This window comes from Taudactylus pleione, unplaced genomic scaffold (genome assembly GCF_031769625.1).
Source record: "Taudactylus pleione unplaced genomic scaffold, aTauple2 ptg000391l, whole genome shotgun sequence".
Lineage (NCBI taxonomy): Eukaryota > Metazoa > Chordata > Amphibia > Anura > Myobatrachidae > Taudactylus > Taudactylus pleione.
This window is the reverse complement of record NW_028284792.1, coordinates 1,894,658-1,920,102: the sequence shown is the minus strand read 5'-3', so window position 1 is coordinate 1,920,102 and position 25,445 is coordinate 1,894,658. Positions and strand designations below refer to the sequence as shown.

General features: G+C 47.6%; 1 protein-coding gene across 2 annotated transcripts in view; it reads right to left on the bottom strand.

The window, feature by feature from the left end:
- Positions 1-8,423: 8,423 nt before the first annotated feature.
- The window catches only part of BKGD (beta-keto-L-gulonate decarboxylase), a 48,979-nt gene continuing 31,957 nt past the window's right edge, over positions 8,424-25,445 (bottom strand). For both annotated transcript variants that reach the window (XM_088445912.1, XM_088445911.1), the window contains exons 7-9: positions 18,971-19,120; positions 10,924-11,040; positions 8,424-8,906 (exon numbers count right to left, since the gene is read on the bottom strand). In XM_088445912.1, the coding sequence (XP_088302038.1) occupies positions 8,733-8,906; positions 10,924-11,040; positions 18,971-19,120 (441 nt within the window). In that variant the 3' untranslated portion in view covers positions 8,424-8,732. The remainder of the gene's footprint in view (positions 8,907-10,923; positions 11,041-18,970; positions 19,121-25,445) is intronic.

Below are 25,445 nucleotides of genomic sequence, written 5' to 3'. Positions count from 1 at the left end.
GACATGATAAAGCTCCCAGCTCCGACACGCTCCTGGCAGAAGCTAGAGCCAGCAGAAGTATCACCTTCCATGAAAGATATTTCAATTCCACCGACTCCAAAGGCTCGAACAGCAAAGACTGCAAGAAAGACAGGATGAAGTCCAAGTCCCACGGAGTTGTAGGAGGAACAAAGGGTGGTTGCAATCTACCCACACCCTGCAGAAAAGTCTGCACGTCCGGTAATAAGGCCAATTTCTTTTGGAAGAAAACAGAGAGCGCTGAAATTTGTACCTTCAGAGATCCCAACCAAAGGCCTGCTGAGAGACCTGCTTGCAGAAAAAGCAGAAATCTGGGAAGACTGAACTCCGTAGAAGGCAAAACTCTACGTTCGCACCATGCTACATATGCCTTCCAAATACGATGGTAATGCTTGGAAGTAACTTCCTTTCTGGCTCTAAGCATTGTAGGAATCACCTTGGAAGGTATCCCTTTACGTCTTAAGATGGCCCTTTCAACAACCACACCGTCAAACGTAGCTGCTTTAAGTTTGGATAGACTAAAGGACCCTGTAGGAGTAGATCCTCTCTGAGTGGTAAGGGCCACAGATTGTCTACCAACAGGAGCTGAATGTTGGAGGCCAGTCCGGAGCTATCAGCAGGACCTTGGCCTGTTTCCTCTTGATGCGTTGAAGGATTCGAGGGAGAAGGGGAAATGGAGGACACAGATAAATGAATTGGAACTGCCATGGTGTTGACAGTGCATCTACAGCCACTGCTTGTGGATCCCTTGTTTGAGAGCAGTAAAGGGGCAGTTGATGGTTCTGTCTGGATGCCATGAGGTCGAAATGCGGAAGACCCCACCGTTGGACCAGCTGCTGAAACACCTGTGGATGTAGAGCCCATTCTCCTGGATGTACATCCTGATGACTGAGATCACCTGCCTCCCAATTTTCGACGCCCGGTATGAAGATTGCTGAAATCGACCTTGCGTAGCTTTCCGCCCAGATAAGAATCCGGCTGACTTCCTTCATGGCCGCACGACTTCTGATGCCTCCTTGTTTGTTTATGTATGTCACTGCTGTGGCGTTGTCGGACTGGACCCTGACTGCTCGGCCCCTCAGAAAGTGAGCTGCTGTCTGTAATGCGTAGAAAACTGCTCTTAATTCCAATATGTTGATTGGAAGACTCGATTCCTGTGCTGTCCAGCATCCCTCGCAGTGATGCTCTGGAATTACTGCCCCCCAGCTGCTTGGACTCGCATCCGTGGTAAGAAGCATCCAATCCCACTCTCTGAACCTCTTTCCCTTCGTAAGGTGAACTGAGTTTAACCACCACAGTAGGGAAATCCGAGTCTTGGGTTGTAACCTGACACTTTTGTGAAGAAACAGGTGGGATCCCGACCATTGTTATCTAGCTGAAAAGGTCTGGAGTGAAAACGACCATACTGAACAGCCTCGAAGGCTGCCAACATCTTCCCCAGAAGTCGGATACATGCATGAACCGAAACCTGCCGACGTCGAAGGACCAACCTCACCATCTCCTGAATGGAAGTTATCTTGTCCTGGGGAAGGAACACCCGTTGAGACACTGTGTCCATGATCATTCCTAGAAACTGCAATCTCTGTGTCGGTTGCAGATGCGACTTGGGAAAATTCAGGATCCATCCATGACGAATGAGGAGGTTGTGCGTCACAGTGATGTCGTGTAATAGTTGATCCTTGGAATTCGCCTTCAGCAGTAGGTCGTCCAGGTACGGAACTATAGTGATCCATCATCACAGCCATAAACTTCGTGAATAACCGTGGGGCCGAAGATAAGCCGAAGGGCAAGGCCTGAAATTGGAGATGTGAATTCCGAACTGCGAATCTCAGGAAAGCCTGGTGAGGTGGTCAAATGGGAATGTGCAGGTAGGCGTCCTTGATATCTAGAGATACCATGAACTCGCCCTCCTCCAAGCCTGCAATTACCGACTGAAGAGACTCCATCTTGAACCTGAAAATCCGTAAATATGGATAGAGATCCTTTAAGTTTAGAATGGGTCTGAAAGTGCCGTCTGGCTTCGGAATGACAAAAAAACTGGAGTAAAATCCTTTTCCCTTCTGATGACTGGGGACTTGGATTACCACTTTCATGAACAGAAGCCTGTCTATTGCTTTCTGTAAGACCACACCTCTGTCGTTGGAAACTGGCAAACCTGTGGTAAAAAAATTCAGGGGTTGAAGTTGGAAATCAAGCTTGTAGCCCCAAATTATTAGATCTCAGACCCAAGCGTCCGCACAGGTTTCCGTCCAGACCTCCCTGAAGTCCCGAAGACACGCTCCCACTCTGGGGTCCCCCAGGTGAGAGGGAAGACCGTCATGCACTGGGTTTAGAAGTGGACTTAACCTCCTGTAGACTCGAGCCTGTGGTGGCTGCGGTTCTACCCCGACCTCTGGTACCACGGGATGTTGATTATCCTCCTCTGAAACGACCACGTGAGTTCCCCAGGGCCCGAATAGGACCGAAACGAAGGTCCCGAGTAAGATCATCTAGGTGGAGGCGCTGTAGTCGGAAGAAAAGTGGATTTACCTCCAGTAATCTGAGATATCCACTTATCTAGTTCTGCCCCAAAAAGAACATTTCCGGCGAAAGGGAGTGCTTCCACAGCCTTTTTGGATTCTGCGTCAGCCTGCCAAGTTTTGAGCCACAGCGCCCGCTGTGCTGAAATTGCCAGAGCTGAAGTTCTGGAGGCAATAGAACAAACATCCTTAGACGCTTCTTCAAGGTAAGCCGCCGCTTCACCTATATGTTCTGCTAATGGAATGAGTTCCTCCATTGGCAGCTGATCTTTTATTCCGTCCGCCAATTGCTTAGTCCAAATTTTGATAGCCTTGTTAGTCCAGCAGCTAACGATCGCTGGACGAAGAGTCACCCGGTGTAAATGGACTTGAGTGCTCTCCAGTCTCAGATCGGACGTGTCCTTTAAAGACATGACTCCAGGAACAGGGAGTGTAGTCTTTTTTGACAGTCGTGATACAGATGAATCTACTGTAGGGGGGAGTTTCACAAGCTTTTCTATTATCTGCTGGAAAAGGGTCGTTAGAAGGGAATCCAGCTCTTCCGATATTGGAAAAGCCGTAGCTTCTCTTTGTTTCTTAAGAAAGAAAGACTATTTTACAGGACCTGAGTCTTCTTTCTGTATTTGCAATACCTGTCGTATTGCAGCAATCAATGCTTCTATTCCCTCTGATACCGGTTCAGGTTCAGGCTCCAGAGACTCTTTAGGTGAGTCTGGAGAATACTCACCCTCTTCTAATTCCGGCATATCCTCCTCCTCCTCTGGGTCATCCCAATGGAGGATAACAATCTCTTTTTAGAGACCTGCGGAGCCATTGTCATGGCTTTGGAAATCCCCTCCATAGAAACAGCTAGGGATATCGCCCATGCTGGTTCCTCTCTAGCAGCTGACCTGTAAGCCTCTCTTTCTCTCTTTCTCTGCGAGAAGCCTCCAGTTCAGCCGAGAGAGATGACATAACAGATGTAACCTGCGTCCAAGACGGTGGTTCTGACATCTTTGCAGATTGTTGATCCGTATAACAACGGTCACACAATCTGGAGGTAGATGACTGTCCCTGTGTAAATTTTTTTCCACACTTTTTGCAGGTAAATCATTTTTGTGATGCCTTAGACCTGCCAGTCATGCTACATACAAACCCCACAAAACCAAAAAAACGTTAAGTGACAGGGTAAGAAAAAACAGAATATACTGGGGTACAAAGTTTGGAGACAGTCACACTTGCCCACAACAGCGCTCCTAGCAGTGCCAGAACGCCATGCAAAGGATTAATGTAATGTAGTTATGCTCCAAAATGCTCTACATCAGCCTAAACCCCTGCTGTGATACATACAGGTCCGTGTAGGCTGTCCAGCACTGCCTCTCCCTGTAATGGCCGCCAGCAGTCCGCAGTGAAACGCTGGGGCTGAAGGGAGGCAGAAGGAAGTCGGAGCTAAGCTCCGCCCCCTGCATGCCTTTTGAAAACGGGCGCTTTACCCAGTATATCGGTGTATATATATATATATATCTGCGTGTGTATATATATATATATATATATATATATATATATATATATATATATACACACACATACATACATATACATACACTGGGGCAAAAAAGTATTTGGACAGCCACAGATTGTGCAAGTTGTTGCACTTTAAAAGATGAGAGAGGTCTGTAATTTCCATCATAGGTACACTTCAACTGTGAGAGACAGAGGGCCTGATTCAGACCCGCTCACGAACGCTGAGCGCTCACAAGCGGGTCGATGTTGCCCAAGTGCGCATGACGGAGGCGGCTCCGTCGTGCGCATGCGCAAGACCTGAATAACGACGGCCAAGCCGTCGTTATGGGTCTCGCACAAAAGGGGGCATGCTGTTGATGGAGATTGACAGCACGGCCCTTTGGTGGGTGTGCCGGGGGAGTGGCTGTCCAGACGGAGGCCTTCCCATGGGAACGCCTACCGTCTGGGGCCGGCCCCACTGACATCACAAGTGATGTCAGTGGGAGTGCTTTTGGCTCTGATAGAGCCAAAAGCACTCCCGGCTTGCGGCAGACGAGACCCTACCACAAGGATCTCGTCGCAAGCACGATGGTCGCGATGGTCTTGACCATCGCTACCATCATTTTGGCCGCTCGCTATAGCTGTGGGTGGTCACCCAGAACTATGCGAGCGGCCAGTAGGCCAATCCAAAAAGTAAGAGGGACGGCCCTGATTCAGAGCGAGTGCTCTGTCAGAGCGTCCGGCTCTGAATCAGAGCCAGAATGAAAACAAAAAATTCCGGAAATCACATTGTATGATTTTTAAACAATTTATTTGTATATTCTTGAGGAAAATAAATATTTCGACACCTACCAACCAGCATGAATTCTGGCTTTCACAGACCTGTTACTTCTTTAGGAAGCTCATCTATCCTCCAGAATACCGGTATGAAATTACAGACCACCCTCATCTTTTAAAGTGCAACAATCGGTGGCTGTCCAAATGCTTTTTTGCCCCAGTGTGTATGTGTATATATATATACACACTGCCTTGCAGTATTTGCTGAGCCGCCTTGCAGAATATATATATATATACTGCCTTGCAGTATTTGCTGAGCCAATAGAGGTTTTTAGCATAATCTTGGCCAAGGTTATGGGCCTACCCACCATATCCAGGTAACCTCTGTAGGGTAGGTCCCTAACATACTACGATTCAAATCCAAAGCGCAGGACACCCCCAAACTAGCCCAGCTAAGCCACCCCAGGGCACCGCCATAGTAAGAAAAGTGCAGGGTGGCTTAGCTGGGCTAGTTTGGGGGTGTCCTGCGCTTTGGATTTGAATCGTAGTATGTTAGGGACCTACCCTACAGAGGTTACCTGGATATGGTGGGTAGGCCCATAACCTTGGCCAAGATTATGCTAAAAACCTCTATTGATTGCAAAATTGTATTGCATTTATTTATTATTAATAATTTGGAGTTGTGCACCTGAGATTTGTCTGTTTTTGTGCCTGCAATTTGTCTCATCAGGTAGCACCTCCCATTATATATATATTCAGGGTGTGCAGTCCAGAAATCTTTCCCATATAGAGTATTTGCTGAGCCGCCTAGTGCCGGGAGAACACCGGCTACCCTGCTAGACAGGGAGCCGGAGCACACACAGGAAGCCGCCTATTGATAGCGCTAAGCTGGCTCCCTGCTAATCAGGGAGCCAGCTGTACACACAGCGAGACGGCTTTGGCTGTGCTGCCGTCGGTGCGGCTCCGTGGGGAGTCTGTGAAGCCGCCTGTGATCGCCGGAAAACTGGCTGCCCTGCTAATCAGGGAGCCAGCTGTACTGTGAGCAGATGCGCTGGTGGCTGTGCCTCCGGCGAGCTATGTGTGGCCGCCTAATGTAGCAATAAGCTGGCTGTCCTGCTAATCAGGGAGCCAGCTGTACTCACAGGAAGGCTCCTGCTGCTGCCGGTGCGGCTCTGACTGTGGGGGGTCAGCGATGCACGCTGCAAGCAGTGGCATGTCCCCCCCCTGAAGATGGAGGTCTCAGGTGTCGAGGACCCCAGGCTAAGTGCATGCACTTGCGAGTGGGTCCCCTCCAGCAGCGTCCCGCGTAGCAGACAGGCAGTTGCAGCTACTGCCTGTCTGTCCTCAAAGTTCCTCTGGAAAACTTCTTTATTAAACTATCCTAGCCCTTAAGAGCAGGAGAGATCTTTTTTGTGACCTGCTCCCTCTCGGGCACAAACTAATACTGGTCTATAGGGGGGTATAAAGGGGAGGAGCTAGTCACAGTTCATTTAAATTTAAAGTGCCAGCTCCACTCAGCATCGTCTATACCCCACTGTCCTCCAGTGTCCCCTAGTGGATGAAGGAGAAAAAGCCATTACTTAGTGATAAAAATAAGAAGACACGATTTGAGTTTACCAAAAGGCATGTGGGCGACTCCTCACATCTATGGAGGAAGGTGCTCTGGTCAGATGAGACTAAAAATGAACTTTTCGGCCACCAAGGAAAACGCTATGTCTGGTGCAAACCCAACACATCCCATTCCCCCAAGAACACCATCCCCACAGTGAAACATGGTGGTGGCAGCATCATGCTGTGGGGATGTTTTTCAGCAGCAGGGACTGGGAAACTGATTTGAGTCGAGGGAAAGATGGATGGTGCTAAATACAGGGATATTCTTCAGCAATATCTGTTTCAGTCTGCCTGTGATTTGAGACTGGGACGGAGGTTCACCTTCCAGCAGGACAATGACCCCAAGCATACTGCTAAAGCAACACTCGAGTGTTTTAAGGGGAAACATTTAAATGTGTTGGAATGGCCTAGTCAAAGTCCACATCTCAATCCAATTGAGAATCTGTGGTCAGTCTTGAAGATTGCTGTTCACAAGCGGAAACCATCCAACATGAAGGAGCTAGAGCAGTTTTGCCTTGAAGAATGGGCAAAAATCCCAGGGGCAAGGTGTGGCAAGCTCATAGAGACTTATCCAAAGCGACTTGCAGCTGTAATTGACGCAAAAGGTGGCTCGACAAAGTACTGACTTTAGGGAAGTGAATAGTTATGTACGCTGAAGTTTTCTGTTATGTTGTCCTAAATGTTGTTTGATTCACAATATTAAAAAAAAACACAACTTCACAGTTGCAGGCATGTTCTGTGAATGAAATGATGCACACCTTCAAACAATCCAATTTAAATTCCAGGTTGTGAAGCAACAAAACATGAAAAATGCAAAGGGGGGTGAATACTTTTGCAAGGCACTATATATATATATATATATATATATATATATATATGCGCAGCCCCTCCTTAAGAGTCAGCAGAACTGCTAGTGCCCCTCTCTGCCCAGTGTCCAGTCAGTGCCTGCCCGCCACCCCTGTCCTGTTTCCAAGCCTCAGCCTGAGCTAGCTAGCTTACCTACCTAGAGTAAGACTGTCTCCAGGCTGGAGTGTGAGTTGCCGGGACCATCTGTCGTCCTGGGCTGTGCTGGCTGCAGTGCCAGTGGACTAGTGCCTCGTGCCTGCCTGCTGCTTTCTTCCTTGATGCAGAGATGCCCCCTGGCCCTATGAATGCTAGGCGGCTGCTAAAATGGAGGCGTAGCCGCATCGCTCTGCAAAAGCCCATGGGAGGAGTGGCCATCTTCCTTGTCTTCTCCGATAGTGGATCATTCTGACCTGGCTGCCAGTGACTGTCAAACACAGTTACCTGACAGGCTGACTGCTGCGCTGCCCAATCGGAGCTGAACTCCGATTACGGTAGTGGCGGGGGGAGGAGGGGGGGAGTGGAGGTGCAGAGCTGTGGAATACCCCAAGGCATTCCAATTGCCCTAGGTATTTGCTTAGAATGCCTATGCCTAGGGCCGGCTCTGGACCCAGGTCATCAAGACCAGGGTCGCAACTTTCACACTTGAGCCGGGTTGTCGACCTGGGTTGCAAGTAAAGGGAAAAACCCAAATAGCTAGCAGGCTTGCGGACATGGGACTGTCAACCCGGGTTGCACCTTTCAGACTTATGCCAGACCCTAGTTGATGCACGTTCACGTGCAAAAACCCGGGTTTTAGGCTTAAGTCTGAAAGGGGTATTAGTGATTTTTTTTTTTCACTTTACTTTGTTCCAGTGTTATTCAGGAGGCTTGCTCATCCATCCATATTAATAAAATTGCCAAGCAGATGATTACTCAATTGTTATTTTCCTCTTGATCTTAGATTCCGGTGTTTCCACGCCCCATACAAGTTACACTGCCTATAATAGCTATTGTCTCCTAGTTTTCAGTGGCTGACTAGCCTATTTACATGTATTTATAGCTATAATATTATAAAGGGGTTCCTGACAGGTCAATGATAGTGTTAGGTGTTCCTGCCCAAAACATAGCACATTTCTTTCACAAGAATATACAACAGGCAAATGTTTTACTCATGTATTGTTTTTACTCATTTAAAATACAGTTGGCAAAGCATAAAATAAGTTTGATTTGGAATTCAAATGTTATTGAATTTAAATAAAGTGGAGAAGCCTTGCAAAAGTAATTTTGTTTTTTCACAATCATAACCAAAAATAGTGCTGTCTTTAAAATATTAAAGTCTCAAAACAAATCATAGTAATAGTCACCTACAATAGTTATTACATATTAATTCCCTCATAAAACTTGTATTTGTTTAATAAACATTTTTATTACATAATTTCAAAACTATTATATCAACTGATAAGTTTTCTCTTTTAAGGTTGTGCAAAGATGGAGTTCAATCTAATCTCGCCCAACCATGTGTGTAACAGGTGGTCTATCAATGCGGTAGAGATGCTCTGCTGGATGGAAATAGCCATGGTAGTGCACGGAATCTGGGGTTGTGTCATTATGGTAGTGTCCTCCTTCTCCATGATGACTGAAACAATGAGTGTGTTCTACCCGCAGGTCAAAGCCCTAGAAGGACAATGAGTCATGTTTAGAAAAATCTTGATTTATTGAACTATCATTCGTTTTAAAACCAACTGTATGTTGTGGCACAGTATGCCTCAAAATCACCATCTCCTGCGGTGATTCCGGCGGTCAGAATGCCAATGCCGGAATCCTGACACTAGTCAGAATACCGGCATCGGCATCCTGTCCACCGGAATCCCGAAGGTAAGTAGCGGAGTTACGGAGGGGTGTTAGGGTTAGGCATTAAAGGTAGGAGGGTTAGGTATAGGGTGCGGGGAAAGGGAGGGTAGGTTTAGGTACTAGGGGGGGAGGGTAGGTTCAGGCACTGGGGAGGGTAAGGGTAGGGACAGGAGAGGGTAAGGATACCTACAGACAGGTGTCGGTATCCTAACCCTGTCGGGATGCCGCCATCGGTATTCTGACCACCGGGATCCAGAGCATCGGCGTCCTGTACCCATAGGCACCTCTAAGGAGAATTAGGGTTAGGGGGTTAGGTTAGTCAATACTTACCTATCGACAATCGGGATTTCCAGCGCTGTCGGGCTTCCGCTGCCGGGAACTCTGCTTTGGTCGGCCATGCGCTGCCGGGAATCGAACCGCCGGCCATGCGGCTGGCGGTATTTCATACCGATTCCGATAAAACTACTGTATGCTGCACTGCAGGTGGCATAGATTTAAAAGGTCCAGAGAGATTTATAGTGGTATCCAATTAGCCCCGAAGATTGTTCAGGTGCTAATGAATAGCCGCGATCGGCGAAAAACAGGGATTTTCAGCAGATTATCCCTGGTTTTTTCGCCTTTACATTTTCGCCCGATTATCTCCGTTTTTTGCCAATGTTTTTTTTCACCCTAGCCTATTATTTTGGTCAAAATAATAGGAAATTTCTATTTCTCACAAAAACATTATCCGCGATAAGCTTGCGGACCTATGTGTTTTTGTAATTTAGGTGGAGAAAAAATGGCACTTATCGTGGATTATTTTTTGGGACACATAAGGTCGTTGGGCGTCACTTTGGGGCTAATTGGATAACCCTGCCGTGATCAATTGGCAGCACTACTTTACCTATGCTAGTTTTTTGAGGGGCGTGTCCAAACTCAAATCTAAATTGCAGTGTAAAAATAAAGCTGTTCAGCATTTGTGGGGGGGCTACATGCAAAAGCAGTTAATATTTACCCTGCATGCAGAAAAATAATACATGTACAGTATTTGTATCTGTTGTTTGCTCCAGATGCTTATAAGTTATGAGTACTTCCATTTTTTTTTACTCCCAACTCAGAATCAGCCCCCAAAACTAAAACAAGCCATTACAATAAAGCAGTGGATCAAACAGTTCACGTTTGCCAGGTCACCCACACATTTTAAAAGATCCACAGGTGGAGCTAATTATTTCACTTGAGACTGTGAGAAGACCTGCAAAACATGCACTGTTTGGAGTCCTGAGGACTGAGTTTGAGAACCTGTGCATTGAAGTGTCTTTTACTTATTGCAATGTTGTTTTTTTCTGCTTTGTTCGACCATCTTACATTTGGAAACTTCCTCCCTAGAAACTCTGATTTTGCTTATGGACAACAGTGAAGCCTAGACAGCGTTATGCATCAGGCATCAGGGTGTCTGTATTGCTGCAATGACAGCCAGTCAGGAAGAGGTTATTATTATTTAAAGAATATCTCTTTTTTTTTTTTTTTTACAAAAAAAAAAAAAAAAATCAACTGTGAGGAGTTCTGGGTAGTAGATATCAGGGGAAGGAAGGACAGAAGGCCTAGGTCACTGAGAAACCTTGCACCGGCCCTGTGAATGACCTAAAAATATGAAAATACAGTATGAAATAATTTGTGAGAAAAACAAGAGTTTCCATTATCTATTATTGATGATTCTACATAACCCTCAAGCGGTAATATATTTATTGACCTACTTGCTAAACAGTTGATGAAAACTCTTGTATACATTTTATACCTACTTCTATTCTTAACAATAAAATGCTACTTAAAATGAATATGTAAAATCAGTCAGATCACTTACTGGGTCATGAGACACAAACACTGACTGGCAAATCAGGGGAGCCTTCATATCATAATAGTTCAACCAACGATCCACGTCCTCGTCTGTGTTGAGGGGACAGACAGAAAACTCACGGGGCTGTTACAGAGAGCAATTTTTCTAATTAGCAACTGAAAGCATGTTTTAAATAAAGAAAAAAATTGCTACATAGTGTATAAAATAATTGTCACTCATTTTGCAATATCCATTTTACAAAATAAAATAAAAATTCTACATATACTAATCTCTTTGCATTTTAGTCTGAGACTATCTTTTTAGTCCTGTTGTTTACTATGTTGCATTATTCTATTACCCTTAGGCTAGATGTTTACTAGGCAGTTGGCTTGTCTACTGAATTTGAATATATTGGCACTGTATAAAATCACCCATCTAGTTGTCTACTAATAAAAGATAAACTCCAACCCTACCTGAAAATTCAGTTTGGGTAATGTTCATCTTGTTAAATATTACTCTGAATACTATAGCTCACCATTTATCTTCATCACATTTCACATGTTATTTTATTATATGTCACTGCAATAAATTTGTTTGAATAACGAGGAGGGACAAAGATTATTATTATTTTTCCTATGGTCAAGGTTTCTCTATGTTGTGTGGAGGGAAGAAGAAACCAGACGGGATTGAATAAAGAAACCTTTATAGGATTTGACAGAGATTAAGCCCTGTAAATATGGTATGTTTATGTTCAAGAATTTGGAGGGTGCATAGTCCCAGATCTTGGGAAAAGATACCTTTATATGCACTATATATCATTTATTTCTGTGAGTTGGGGTACGCTATTCTTCAGTGATATATAAGGGATCCCATATATCGAATTTTAAAAGAGATTTATGATTTAAAGAAATACTACACTATGAACATTTATTTGGTCTTTTTTTCTGGTTATCTCATTTGAGAGACATGTCCCAGGAGAAAAATACAAGGGAGGAGGAGTCTGCTCACTTTCTGGATTATATGACGAACTACTCCTGTTGAATCACCTATTTAAATGCAAAAATATGAGATATGGTAAGAATTTACCCTTGTTATCTCTATTTCTACGAAGTCCATAGGGTTCCACAGGATACCTTGGGGTATAGGTGTGACGTCAGTCATCGGGCACCATAGAGTTAAGCTTTCAGCCTCCCAGGATGCACTAGGGTCCCCCTCCTATACCCCGCCCCCGAGCCAAGGCACCTCAGTTAGTTACCAAGCCATAGGCCGGAGGAGGAGAAGGAAGAGAGAGAAAAAAGATCTGGACACACACAAGAATCACATTCTCACCAGAGGGAGACGGAAAACCCGGTGACCAGAGCAAAGCCCATCTGCAGCACAGGTGCGACAGGGCGGGAGTCCTGTGGAACCCTATGGACTTCGTAGAAATAGAGATAACAAGGGTAAGTTCTTACCATATCTCATATTTTCTACTTCAGGGTCCATAGGGTATCCACAGGATACCTTGGGGATGTCCCAAAGCAGTATCCTTTAAGGGTGGGGACGCTCCTGTGCAGAAAGGAGAATCCGCCGCCCGAAGGAAGCATCCTGAGAGGCGAAGGTGTCAAACCTGTAATACCTCACGAAGGTATGGACAGAGGACCACGTAGCAGCCTTGCAGATCTGGACTGCAGAGGCACCACGTCGAGCTGCCCACGAAGGACCCACAGACCTAGTGGAATGAGCCTTCACAGAAGGAGGAACCGGCAGGCCTTCATGAAGATAAGCTTCAGAAATAGCCATACGGATCCAGGCCGCCAAGTTTGCTTTGAAGCAGGCCAACCCTTTTTACGGAAACCATAGAGGACAAACAAGGCGTCCGACTTCCTAAACGAAGAAGTGCGGTCAACATAAGTCCTTAAGGCCCGCACGACATCCAAAGAGGCCTCACCCACTGAAAGACCAGGTGAGTTAAAGGCTGGAACAACGATTTCCTCGTTAACATGAAACTGGGAAACAACTTTGGGAAGAAACTCGGGCCGAGTGCGGAGCACTGCCCTGTTCCAATGAAAAACCAAGATAGGGGGTTTACAAGAAAGAGCCCCTAAATCAGAAACACATCTGGCCGAAGCAATAGCCAGAAGGAAAACAGTCTTAGCTGTTAGCCATTTAAGATCCACTGAGCCCAGTGGTTCAAACGGCGGTCCCTGGAGAGCACTCAGGACCACCGCCAAACACCTTGCATAAAGGTGCGCACATCCAGGATTGTAGCAATCCTACGGTGAAACCAGACAGATAGGGCCGAAACCTGTACCTTTCAAAGAAGCAAGGCGAAGCCCATGATCTAGTCCTGCTTGTAGGAAGGCGAGTATCCGAGACAGACGAAATTCCCGCAGTGCATAACCTCTCGGCGACACCACTGGAAGAACGTATGCCACACGCGATGGTATATCCTCGCGGAAGACGGCTTCCGAGCTCGTAACATGGTACGCACCACAGAGCTGGAAAACCCCCTGGACCTCAGCATGGCTGTCTCAACAGCCACGCCGTCAAAGACAGCCGAGTCAGGTCCGGGTGGAGACAAGGACCTTGTGACAGAAGGTCCGGTCGTAGCGGCAACCGCAGAGGACTGTCCACGGACAGACCCTGAAGGTCTGAGAACCAGTGCCGTCTGGGCCACGCGGGAGCTATCAACAGGAGCGTCCCTCCTTCCTGTTTGAATTTCCGGATTACCCGTGGAAGAAGGGAGACCGGAGGGTACAGGTATGCGAACCGGAACGTCCACCGGACGGACAGAGTATCCACCAGAGACGCCCCTCTCGTCTCTTGTGCGAGACCCGTACACCGGCAACTTGTTGTTGTGCCGGGACGCCATGAGGTCGATCTCTGGAAGACCCCATCTGTCCACCAGCAGTTGAAAAACGTCCGGGTGCAGGGACCATTCCCCCGGATGAACGTCCTTAGAAAGTCCGCCTCCCAATTTAGCACTCCCGGGATGAAGACCGCTGATATGGCCGGAAGATTGCGCTCCGCCCATACCAGGATCCGAGAGACCTCCACGAGAGCCGCCCGACTTCGGGTTCCTCCTTGCCTGTCTATGTAGGCCACGGTGGTAGGGTTGTCCGGTGGTAGGGGCCTGACGTCTGGTACTCCATGCCGGCTTCCGGGGCTTGGCCGATTTCTTAGGGCCAGCCTGTCGAGGAAAAGACTGTGGTTTGGGCCTGCCCTGGGCCCTATAAGACCGAAAGGACGATGGTCCAGAACCAGAAGGAGCAGCGGCAGACGGGAGACAAGCCGATTTGGCTGCCGCCAGCGTGGCCACAATCTTGTCCAGATCCGGACCGAAGAGAACTTCTCCGGTAAATGGCAATGCCTCCAAACCCTTTTTGGAATCCTCGTCCACCTTCCAGGATCGCAGCCACAAGGTGCGACGAGCAGCCACCGCTGCTGAGGAAATTCTAGACACCAGAGTACTAATGTCTAAGGCCGCCTCGTTGATATAAGTGGCCGAATCACGGAGATTACCAATCAATTCCGCCTGTTCGGCTGGACAGTCGGAATCAAAAGACGCCTCTAATGAATCCGCCCAGCGTTCCATCGCTCTGGCAACCCAGCAAATGGCCATAGCCAGCCGTGCTGCCCCCCCCCGCAAGGGAATAAGCGGACTTCAGGCAGATATCCACCGTGCGGTCCGTAGCATCCTTAAGGGAGGACATGGATGGCATCGGCAATGTGGCACTACGGACAAGACGGGTCACGTGAGAATCCACCTGTGGAGGGGATTCCCACTTTGCAAAATAATTATCCGCGAACGGATAAGCCACTGCCAGGCGCCTCTGCGGCTGGTATCTTTTGCCAGGCTGTTTCCACGCCTCCTCTAAATGGTCCACTAACTGACCCGAAAGAGGAAAGACTGTGGCATCGCCCTTCACATCTTTAAAAAAGGCATACTTGGATTTAGCCGCTGGGGGAACTTCGACCTCAATCACCAAGGCTGTGCGGACTGCCCGAATAAGTCCAGGAATATATACCTTGGACTTAGCGTCAGCGTCCTTAGTATGGAGAGGTTCCTGATCGTAAGGATCCAGAATCTCCCCATCATCAGACGTCCCCTCGTCATCCTCATAAGGAGCCGACAGAAACGCCACCAGCCGTTTATGTGGCCGCATCACAGACTCCCCTTGCAACACATCCGACAACTGCTGTACAGAACTCATCAGGGAGTTAACCCACGCCGGCTCCTGAGAAACCGGGAGCGGGGAAATAGGGAGACTGTGGGGTACCACCAATTGTCGTGGGAAACCCTGCATGGGTGACGACACCACTGACTGCTGGGACAAACCCATCGGCGGAAACGCGGGCTGCGGAGCTAACTGGCCCACTAAGGTTGTAAGCGCCTGAGCGAAACAAGCCCAGGGCGGCTCCTGTACCGGTGCTGTAACTGTAATAGGCCGCGCCATAGACAAACACTGCCGGCAGAGGCCCTCCGCGCTACCCTCCCCCTCCGCTAACGGTACTTTACACGTAGCACACTGTAGTCGGAGAGGAAAATCACTTTCAGACATGATGGCACCAAGTATGTGACCCCTCTCACCAATTATATATTAAATACGCGAGAGACCACCTTGCAGCACCGCACCGCAAGGGCTTAGCAGAAAGGACAGGGACAGTAATAAAGCTGACAGTTAGAAGAAAAGTTACAGGCAGCAGCGCTAGCACAGTCACATACAATGCAAAGAAAAATCAATTCCTGCACTAACAGCGCTGATCACTCAACTACGCAGACACAGGGCCTGGTAGGACACAGCGCAGCATACACAGACCTGACCCAAATCGGAGGAGAGGTATGCGGGGGGACCCAGACCACCATGCTTCCGTCCAGCGCTTCCAGCAGCGTTCACCATGCGTTGGAAAGATGGCCGCCGAGGAGCAGAGAGGAGGCTGGCCTGGGGGAGGAGCGCTGCTACAGGACCAGTCGGCAGTGTGCAGAGAGGGCTGTGTGCAGCGGGGGAGGCGCCGGCTGTGAGACAGGGAAGGCGCGCTCCCCTGGCATGCATTTAACCGCTCTGCTGCGGTCCGCTGTCCCAGGGGGTAGTGGAAGCGCAGGTTCAATATCTGGCTCCACGCTGCAGCCAGTCCCCAGGGAGCCCCCTGCCTGGGGACTCTGGACCATGTGTCAGCAGGGACCCACCGCGGGACCCCGCTGCTTACCTGCTGTCCCCCTTGAATCCGTCCATGGTCCGGAACATCTGGGGTCACCGCTAGCTGTGACCCCAGATGCTCACCAGCATCCCCGGATCGGTACCGGCGTTCTGGTACCGGCGGGGGTGTAGGGAAGACAGCATGGACGTCAGGACTGACTGTCCATGCTGTTCAACCAGATGTGCAGCCACAGCTGCATGAAGAAAAAGCTTCAGGGGCTCTTCTAGCCCCCACTCCAACAGGTGCACCCGACTCCGGCCGGGCACCAAACTAAACTGAGGTGCCTTGGCTCGGGGGCGGGGTATAGGAGGGGGACCCTAGTGCATCCTGGGAGGCTAAAAGCTTAACTCTATGGTGCCCGATGACTGACGTCACACCTATACCCCAAGGTATCCTGTGGATACCCTATGGACCCTGAAGTAGAAATAATAAAACTGGACTCCATATTAACTTGCAGAAAAACCAAAGACAACAAAGAATCTTCAGTACAAAACAATGTATGTTACTGCCTAAATTCCTAAAGAAATGGTGCAGCAAAGTTACTTATATACACATAACAATGTTATAAGACCATCATACATCACCAGGTTAACTACCAAAGGTAATAATCCTAGTTTAACTGCCTATCTGAAAAGACACAGTCATCCCCCTGTCATTTGCAGTGAGACTCAGATATGGGAATCCAGCAGCGCTCAAACACCCATCAAATAGTGTTCGTGGGGGGAGACTATGAAGCCCTTTGAGCCTGCTGTCACTCAACTTGCATGGGGGTGTGACTGGCATGCTGTCTGCGTCCTGCTTCAATCAGGATGCATGACGTCATCATAGGCATTTCCTAGCTGGCGGCGTCTCCCTCCGGAGATTCACAGCGCTTTTGTACAGTGGCTCTTAGTGATGACGACATAGGAGGCGCGCCTGCATGTTCAACGGCACCGCATCATGGGATCGTGGCCAATGAGCCGCTCTCTCCCAAAAAGCCAGCAGAATGCTCTTGTTCTGTAATCTCTACCGGTCCAGCGGCCATCGGTGGACCGGCGCCGCGCTGCCACATGAGTAGTTACATGCCTGGCCGCTCTGCTAAAGTGGCATGCTGGGTAACAGTGACAGAGCAACAAGGTCTATACATGAGAAAATGTATCAAGCTTACCTTTATGCCAGCAGCCCCCTCAGATGTGTGTCTGGTATGTAGAGAGTCCCAGGGAATATGTAGTATGGTGACTCTCCCAGAAGCCGTCTTTAGCATAGGATACAGGGTTCACACAAACCCTCTATTTCTACACAACTACCACTCTGCTAGTGCTTGCCGCCTGTTGCCAAGAATTAAGCACCCAAACCAAAAAAGGAAACTGTAAAACTTAAACCTAAAAGAGCTAGGACCTAGCTAGTGCCTTACTCCAAGGTACTAAAAACAAGACTGAGGTTCTAGTGGAAGGGGAAGTGTTATATAGGGAGTGGGAGCCAGTCTTAATTAGTTAGTGTCTGACTCCACAGCTCACTATACATAACCCAGAGGTAATGGCATCCCCCAGATGGATGAAAAAGGTAGTGGGAATTGACTGCTCCACAACCACCAAGCAGCTAATTTTAGGCATGACCCAGGTCGGATAACCCGGGACACGCCATTTACACTGCACCATTACCCAGGTCCATCCTGAGTTAGACCCTGGTAGCTACCTGGGTTGGATTTCCAGGTCACTTGACCCGGCAATAACCCAGGTTATTGCAGCAGTGAAAAAGGGGTATTAGTAACAGCCAGTGCGGTCGCAGAGAGTCCTGGTTGCCTAGCAACCGTCAGAACCATCGGTCATTGCGGAGTGACGTGGTGTCCCAGTCGCTTAGCAACGACTGGGACCTGCCAGATCTGTGAGCAGCTGTGGCGGTTCCCAACAGTATTAAGAAACTTGTTATTATCAATTATCTACAACAAGCTCACATAGGAATGGTAAGCAGATTTTTTTGTGGTTACCAAGGTGCAATTTAGTCCCTCAGTAGTATATGTTAGATGCACGATGTGTGGAAAGGAAATGTTGTATTGGTCCTGCATCTAGTATTAAGTGTATCATTTAATAGGAAATTAAGAATAGCTGCCTGAAACTGGAATAAAATTGAGCTATTTGTTAAGCTAAAACTAAAAGAAGATATGGAGTGTAAAAGGGCCTGCTCCTGAGTTGGACACAGATACAAAAGCAGATGCAATCTGCAAATATATTTAGACTAGAACAGGGGAATGGAGAGGATTAAGCACAAAAAAAACAGCTCTCTCTTATTCTTTCACAATATTTACCAAGTAAAATATCAAACAATAATAGCAATCTTACAAGAGTGTACACAAAAGAAAGCAAAAAAAATGCGTGTTCTTTTTTTCGCAAAAAAATAATTCCAAATAGAATCTATTATTTAAAGTTCCCCTAACTACCAAAATCAGGTGGTCACATCACAGTTTCAGGAAACTCATCTGCTTCACCACTTCTCTCCACATTGTCCACTGATTGGACAGAGCTTCCATAGTTGGGATTGATATTAGTTGTCTTTAAAATAAGGAGCTGCTTCCAGTCTGAATTATCCTGAACATGCAACCTCCACAGATATGCTGAATTGAGTGAATTTACCGTTAACTAATATGTTAGATCCAGCTTTCCGTTTTTAATTCTAATGTTACCATGAGAAGTACCTGCTGCACTTCTGGCTGTACAACTTTGAAACGCAATGCACAATTAAGATAATCTGGGTGCTAAAACTACCCCTGCTAATTCTGACAGGCAATTTGGTGGTTTGCCATCTGTTTATTTAGTTTTTAACCAAAACAACAAATAAATGCATTGCCACATGGGTTTCTATTATATAGAAGAAGGAGGTACATAATGGATTTTAGGTCCTTCAGATAATAACTTACCATTATATGGAGCTTTGCTTTTCCATTTTGTATAATAAATGGTCCTCCCATTCCCACAGGTTCGTCTCCATAATGTTCTTTTAAAGACATTCTCATACAGCTTACAAAGTTATCTTTACCTGTCCTTTGCTTTACATCCACCTCAATGACCTGAAATATATCCCCAAAAAACTTGTCATCAAATCTAATATAAAAGTTAAACAAATCAAATTTGAAATATCATTAATGTTATAGCTTCCCAACATGTATTCATTATTTAATGTGGTATTTTCCCTACTGGCATTACTCATTTACAGTGTGCAACTGATGCACACCATAAAAAGCCTTGGTTTTGCATTGCATGCCTCGATGGCCCTCCATATGCACATCATGGTACACACCTAGTCAAAGCTCTCAAGAACGGGAAGCAGTCGGGAAGCCGACGGACGTAATCCCGTCCGCTAGCTTCCCGACTGTCTAATCCTGGCAAGGCACGAATGACAGGCGTCGAAATCCCGACGCCTGTCATTAGACCTACGCCGGGAGCCCGATGCCCAGCATACCGATCGAAGGTAAGCCGGGCGCCGACAGCTGCGAGGGGGGGGGGGGGTGTTAGGTTAGTGAATACTTACCTTTTCACGATCAGGATCTTCAACCCCTGCCAGGCTGCGCTGTCGGGATTTGAACCATGCGGCCGGCGGTAAATCATACTGATTCCCTCAAGAACAGACTAAAAGTGAGCCACAAAGTGGCGCAACGCAGTAGAATCTTTAGGAGCTTAACTACACAAAACTTAAAGGTTACATCAGACAATGTCCTAGCACTCCAGTACTTTTTTAAATTCCATAAAATGTTCAGTTATTCTCTCTTAGGAAGTGTCATGGACCCGGTTCCAAGATACTCCATTCCCTAAACACTGTCCGTAACTTTGTCAAGACCAGCACTAACTTGAGCCTGAGTGACATGGGTCTGACACAGAGCTAATAAATAAACAACCACCTGGACTTTTACAGATAGGATTACACTTCTCAGTATCTCTCCCATTCACTATTAGTTTGTCACCAATAATCGCCACCACAGAAGTTGGTTCAGGAGCATCACACTCCTTAACGACCGACCAGGTTGATGGTCGCGATGGTGATCACCATCGCGACCATCGGGGCTTACGACCATACCCTAAGGTTGGGTCTGGGCACTCGTAAGCCCCAAGGAGCTTCCTGCTCTGATGCAGCAGGAAGCTCCCCACTGACATCACTGATGATGTCAGTGCGGCCGCCCACAAAACGGTAGGCGTTCCTTAAGGAACGTCTCCGTTTTGGAAACCACCCCCCCCCTGGCCCGCCTACCAAACGAGGCGAGCTGTCGATCAATATCGACAGCCGCCCCTTTGGTAGCGAGCTCCGGAGCGATAGAGTTTATCTGTCGCTCCGGGGCTTGCTCACGCGCACTGTGGCCGCTGCGCATGTGCATGCCTTACCATCGAGTCGGTTACGAGCGCATTGGCGCTCGCGACCGACTCTGAATAAGGTCCATGGTGTGCTGTATGATCGATATTGAATGTCCAGCACACCCGGGAGATCGAACAACGATATCGTTGTTGTTCGTCCCGTCTGTATGCACCATTAGAATCACAGAGACCAATCTTATTAAATAAAGTTTATTATGAGAAAGATACCATGCTTCAAGTACTGTATATACAAAAACAATTAATAAGAATGACATACAAAGATAAGTCTCAGGAAAATAATTTTCTCTAAACAAAAAGGAACAATTAATAAACAGTCTCACTTACATGAATCTGTTTTCGGGGAGATGTTAGTAGATGAAGCAATTCACAATGTGAGATTGGCTCCCAAAAATTGCACAAAGCATGCGGAATATGGTATTCATCCCTATCTAGATTCCTGTGTCAATGCAAATTAGCTAAGATTCTGCTTTTCAATACAACATTCTTTTGGTAGTGTGGGTTAGGTGACACTTCCCAGGTCAACCTCATGTTGGTGAGAAGGGCAAGAACAGAATACATAAAACCCCATAATTTTAACATTATCTGTCTGTTGGATCATTTCCTGGCAGTTCTAATGGACTATACATAAATCTGCCAGCCTCCCTCTCCCATGGCATCTGTTCAGACATTTAATTAACCCTGCAGTTGGACAAAAACACATCAAAGGGTCATTCGCAGGTCACCATGCTGGTAATTAAAATAAAAATGTGTCAGGATTCAGCTTGGGATCGGCCGTTACTCACTGCGGAACCGGCATCCCCTGTCTAGCCGCATGGTCAGACACCAGGTGTGATGGAGGGTGACATGCCAGGGCCTTGTTGACTTCATGGGTGCAGCCATATTGTCTGTCTCACCTGACCGGACCCTCCATCAATGGTAGCCTGGTCACCTCTCAGCTGACTCTCTCCGCCAATGGATGGCTACCTAAGGGTATAAGCAGGACTCCAGGAAACAGGAAGCTGCCTGTACAACTTCTCTTCTCTAGTAGCTGCTAGCTTTGGATTGCTATTCCAGGCACCATGCTGTTGTATCCTCAGTATACTTCACCAGTCTCTGTGATATTTAAGTTCAGTCACTACTGTTATTCTCCAGTGATATTCAACAACAGTCACTTCAGTGAAATTCAACATCAGTCACTACCAGTGGTATTCAACATCGGTAACTACCGATATTTCACCAGTGATATTCTACATCGGTCCCTACCAATATACTTCAATATCACTATCATCAGTGATTACCGATGCTCACCATTGATAATCTCCAGCCACTCAGTTGCCTTCTTATCACCCTGTCAGTTGCTAACTCCTGGGTCCCTGACCAGGGGGCGCGACCTGCTCATTGGGCGCAGCTAAACCCATATCCCAATTGGAGGGGTCACTGGTGAAAACCACCATTGAGTGACTCCTCATCTCTGGTTAGGTCTCCTCAACAACCGGAATTAGCAGATGAGGAAGTTGCATGTACTTCCTCCTCGTTTACTGCTGCCTCCCCACCTAGTCACCCCGACTCCCAGGACTGGAAACCTCAAGGGACAGGTTATGACAAAAGACCTCATTTAGAGTCGGTCGCGAGCACCGATGCGCTCGTAACCGACTCGATGGTGTGGCCTACGCACGCGCAGCGGCCGCACTGCGCATGCGCAAATCCCTGAGCGACAGAGAAACTCTGTCGCTCCGGAGCTCGTTACCAAAGGGGCGGCTGTCGATATTGATCGACAGCTGCCCCTGTTTGATAGGCGGGCCGGGGGGCGGTTTTGTGGGCGGCCGCACTGACATCATCAGTGATGTCAGTGGGGAGCTTCCCGCTCCATCAGAGCAGAAAGCTCCCTGGGGCTTACGAGTGCCCAGACCCTACCCTAGGATCTGGTCGTGATGGTGATCACCATCGCAACCATCAACCTGGTCGGTCATTAAGCTGTGGGTGGTCATGATATGTGGCGACACACATTCCCGTTATTTATGGTAGCCAGACATCATTAATTGTACTACGCACATTTCTGGGTGTGCCAGGCAAAATAATACGTTGCGGTTGCAATGTGCCGCCAATTACGAGTGTTCCCACACCATTCTGATATTACACTGCAATAATTGTTTGTAATAGAATCCACCCCCCCACTCCCCCTTTCCCCAGTCCTTCAAGCCTCCACAGGCCAGGAGGACAGAAAGCGAGGCAGCACTTTTTAGCAAGTGGTTGTTCATACCTTTGATGGAGGCACAATGGTCCTCATTCAGACCCGGTCGCAAGCGCAGAGCACTCGCAACCAGGTCGATGTTTATTCCCTGTGCATGTGTAGCGGCCGCACTGACAGTGGCCGCTACACATGGAACGCCTGCCGTTTTGTGGGTGGCCGCACTGACAGCAGCAGTGATGTCAGTGGGGAGCTTCCTGCTCGATCAGAGCAGGAAGCTCCCTGGGGCTTGCGGCTGCTGAGACCTAACGTTAGGGTCTCGTCGCAAGCCCCAACCTGGTAACCAACAGCTTAGCTAGCGACCAGGAGGCCGCACTTAAAATAGAAGCGGCCGCCATCATTCAGAACGAGCACCTCTGAATGAGGGCCAATGTTTCCACCCCAAATAGACACCAGACCTGTACTGACAAGACTGTGGCTGGTTTCTACTATTACAGAGGGAACCAACACTCTATGGGCCAAATGTAAGAGGGTGCGGTTTTACTTTAGTAAACATTGCTGCGTGCTAGCTCAATTTGGCCCATCATCTCCCTTTTATAGTGGAAATTAACATAGGATGTCTAGAACTGGTTTAGGACCTGGGCTGGGACTAGAACGGTTCTCCGCCAAGTAAGAGCAGTTGGTAATATCAAGTCCTATTACAAAGAGGAAATGGCTGACCGGCCAATCCACAAAGCCAGAAACGCCCTTAAAAATGCACCCTTTTCACCCCTTTATATTATGAAAGTAATCTTGTTTCAGGACTGCTTGCAAATTGAGACACACAAGCGCCTATACTGTACTCCATTGGAAACTTTTATAGAATGTAACCTTGTGAGCAGGGCCCTCTTAATTCTATGACTGACTTGGGGGTCTATTTACTAAGCAGTGTTAGAAGTGAAAAGTGATAAGTCTGTGATAAGGTGCCACCCAATCACCCAATCAGCTCCCAACTGTCATCTCACAGGCTGTGCTTGAAAAATGACAGTTGGGAGCTGATTGGCTGGCACCTTATCACTTTTCACTCTGTCTCCTAACACTGCTTAGTAAATAGCTAATGTTCCCAATTGTATGCAACTGAATATGCTGGCGCTATATAAGTACCTAGTAACAGTAATACCTTCTACCTTTGCCTGTGCAAATGTGGCCATATCTACCTTCATGGAAATCTAGGTACAATGGTGAATGTAATGACTTACAAGTAACACCTATATCAAATGGGGTTTGGCATAATGCCAACGTGGTACTAATGAAAATGAAAGCATTTTAACTAAGGGCCTGATTCAGAGCCGGTCGCTATTTGCGCTCGCTCGTCCAGAAAATAGGGGTGGCTATTCAAATGAACCGTTCGCTGTTTGCGGTCTGTTCACGCTTCTAGGTCTGAACGAGCGAACAAAACTTGCGGTCGTTTTTTGGGAAACTACGCCCCCTGTCCGCTCGCATCCTACGTCATGTCCGCTATTTATTAGATTAATCGAGTACATCGAACATGAGCTGCTCGCTATTCTTGTGGTTGGTTTTTGCTACCACAATTTTGCGAGCAGTTCTGGCTATAAAATAACCCAGTGACGTGGTCAATGACGCTCCTGTTTTAAATATGCACACCCATAAAACGCCCGTTTTGACCTTGAAGCACGCCTGCGATCGGATCTCCACTCCCCGTTTTCAAGCACCTTCCCCCGTTACCACCCACATACGCCTCATCCTGTCACTCAAATTAGCAGGCATTCGCTATTTTGCGAGCACATGAATTTCGGCCCCACTGACTGGTTCGCGCATGCGTATAACGATCCGTACGCATGCGCAGTTGGGCAAACATCGCTCGGAGCGAACGAGCTGCCACTTACGAGTGGCTCTGAATCAGGCCCTATGTCAGCAGTATAGCTTTAAACATGATGGTAAAGAATCATGTTAAAAGGTATACGGCAGACACGGCTAAAATGCTTTAAGTAACATTAGTATCGCGTCGGCATAATCCTGCCGTTATAAAGCTGTCTATATTCTGTTAGCAAAAACAACTCCTTCCCATCAAATAGACTGTTATCTTAACCAAAAGGCAGTTTGAAGTAGTTGTTAAAGTGGCGCGGGGGACTGAAGAGGAGATTTGAGAGGCGTGGACGAACTTAGGTGGTTTGAGCCAGGGCCTCCTCATGTATTGATGTGAGGAGGTAGAGATACGGCAGTGGATGATGGGCCCGAAGCCGAGGACAGGAATAAAAAGTCTTTATTGAACAGCAAGTTGGAATGGAACTTAGGGCCTGATTCAGAGCCGTTCGCTATTTGCGGTCGTTCGTTCAAAAACAAGGGGTGGCTATTCAAATGATCCGTTCGCAAATTGCAGTCTGTTCACACCTCTAAGTCTGAATGAGCGAGCAAAACATACGCTCGTTTATTTGTTAAAAACGCCCCCTGGCCGCTCGCACCATACGTCATGTCCGCTATTTATTAGATTAATCGAGTACATCGACCAGCGTCTGAACTGCTCGCTATTCTTGTGGTTGGTTTTTGCTACCACAATCTTGCGAGCAGTTCTGGCTATAAAATAACCCAGTGACGTGGTAAATGACGCTGCTGTATTAATTATGCACACCCATAAAACGCCCGTTTTGACCTTTAAGCACGCCTGCGTTCGGATCTCCACTCCCCATTTTCAAGCACCTTCCCCCGTTACCACCCACATATGCCTCATTCTGTCACTCAAAATAGCAGGCATTCGCTATATTGCGAGCACATGAATTTCGGCCGCACTGACTGGTTCGCGCATGCGTATAACGATCCGTACGCATGCGCAGAAGTGCGAACATCGCTCGGAACGAGCGTAC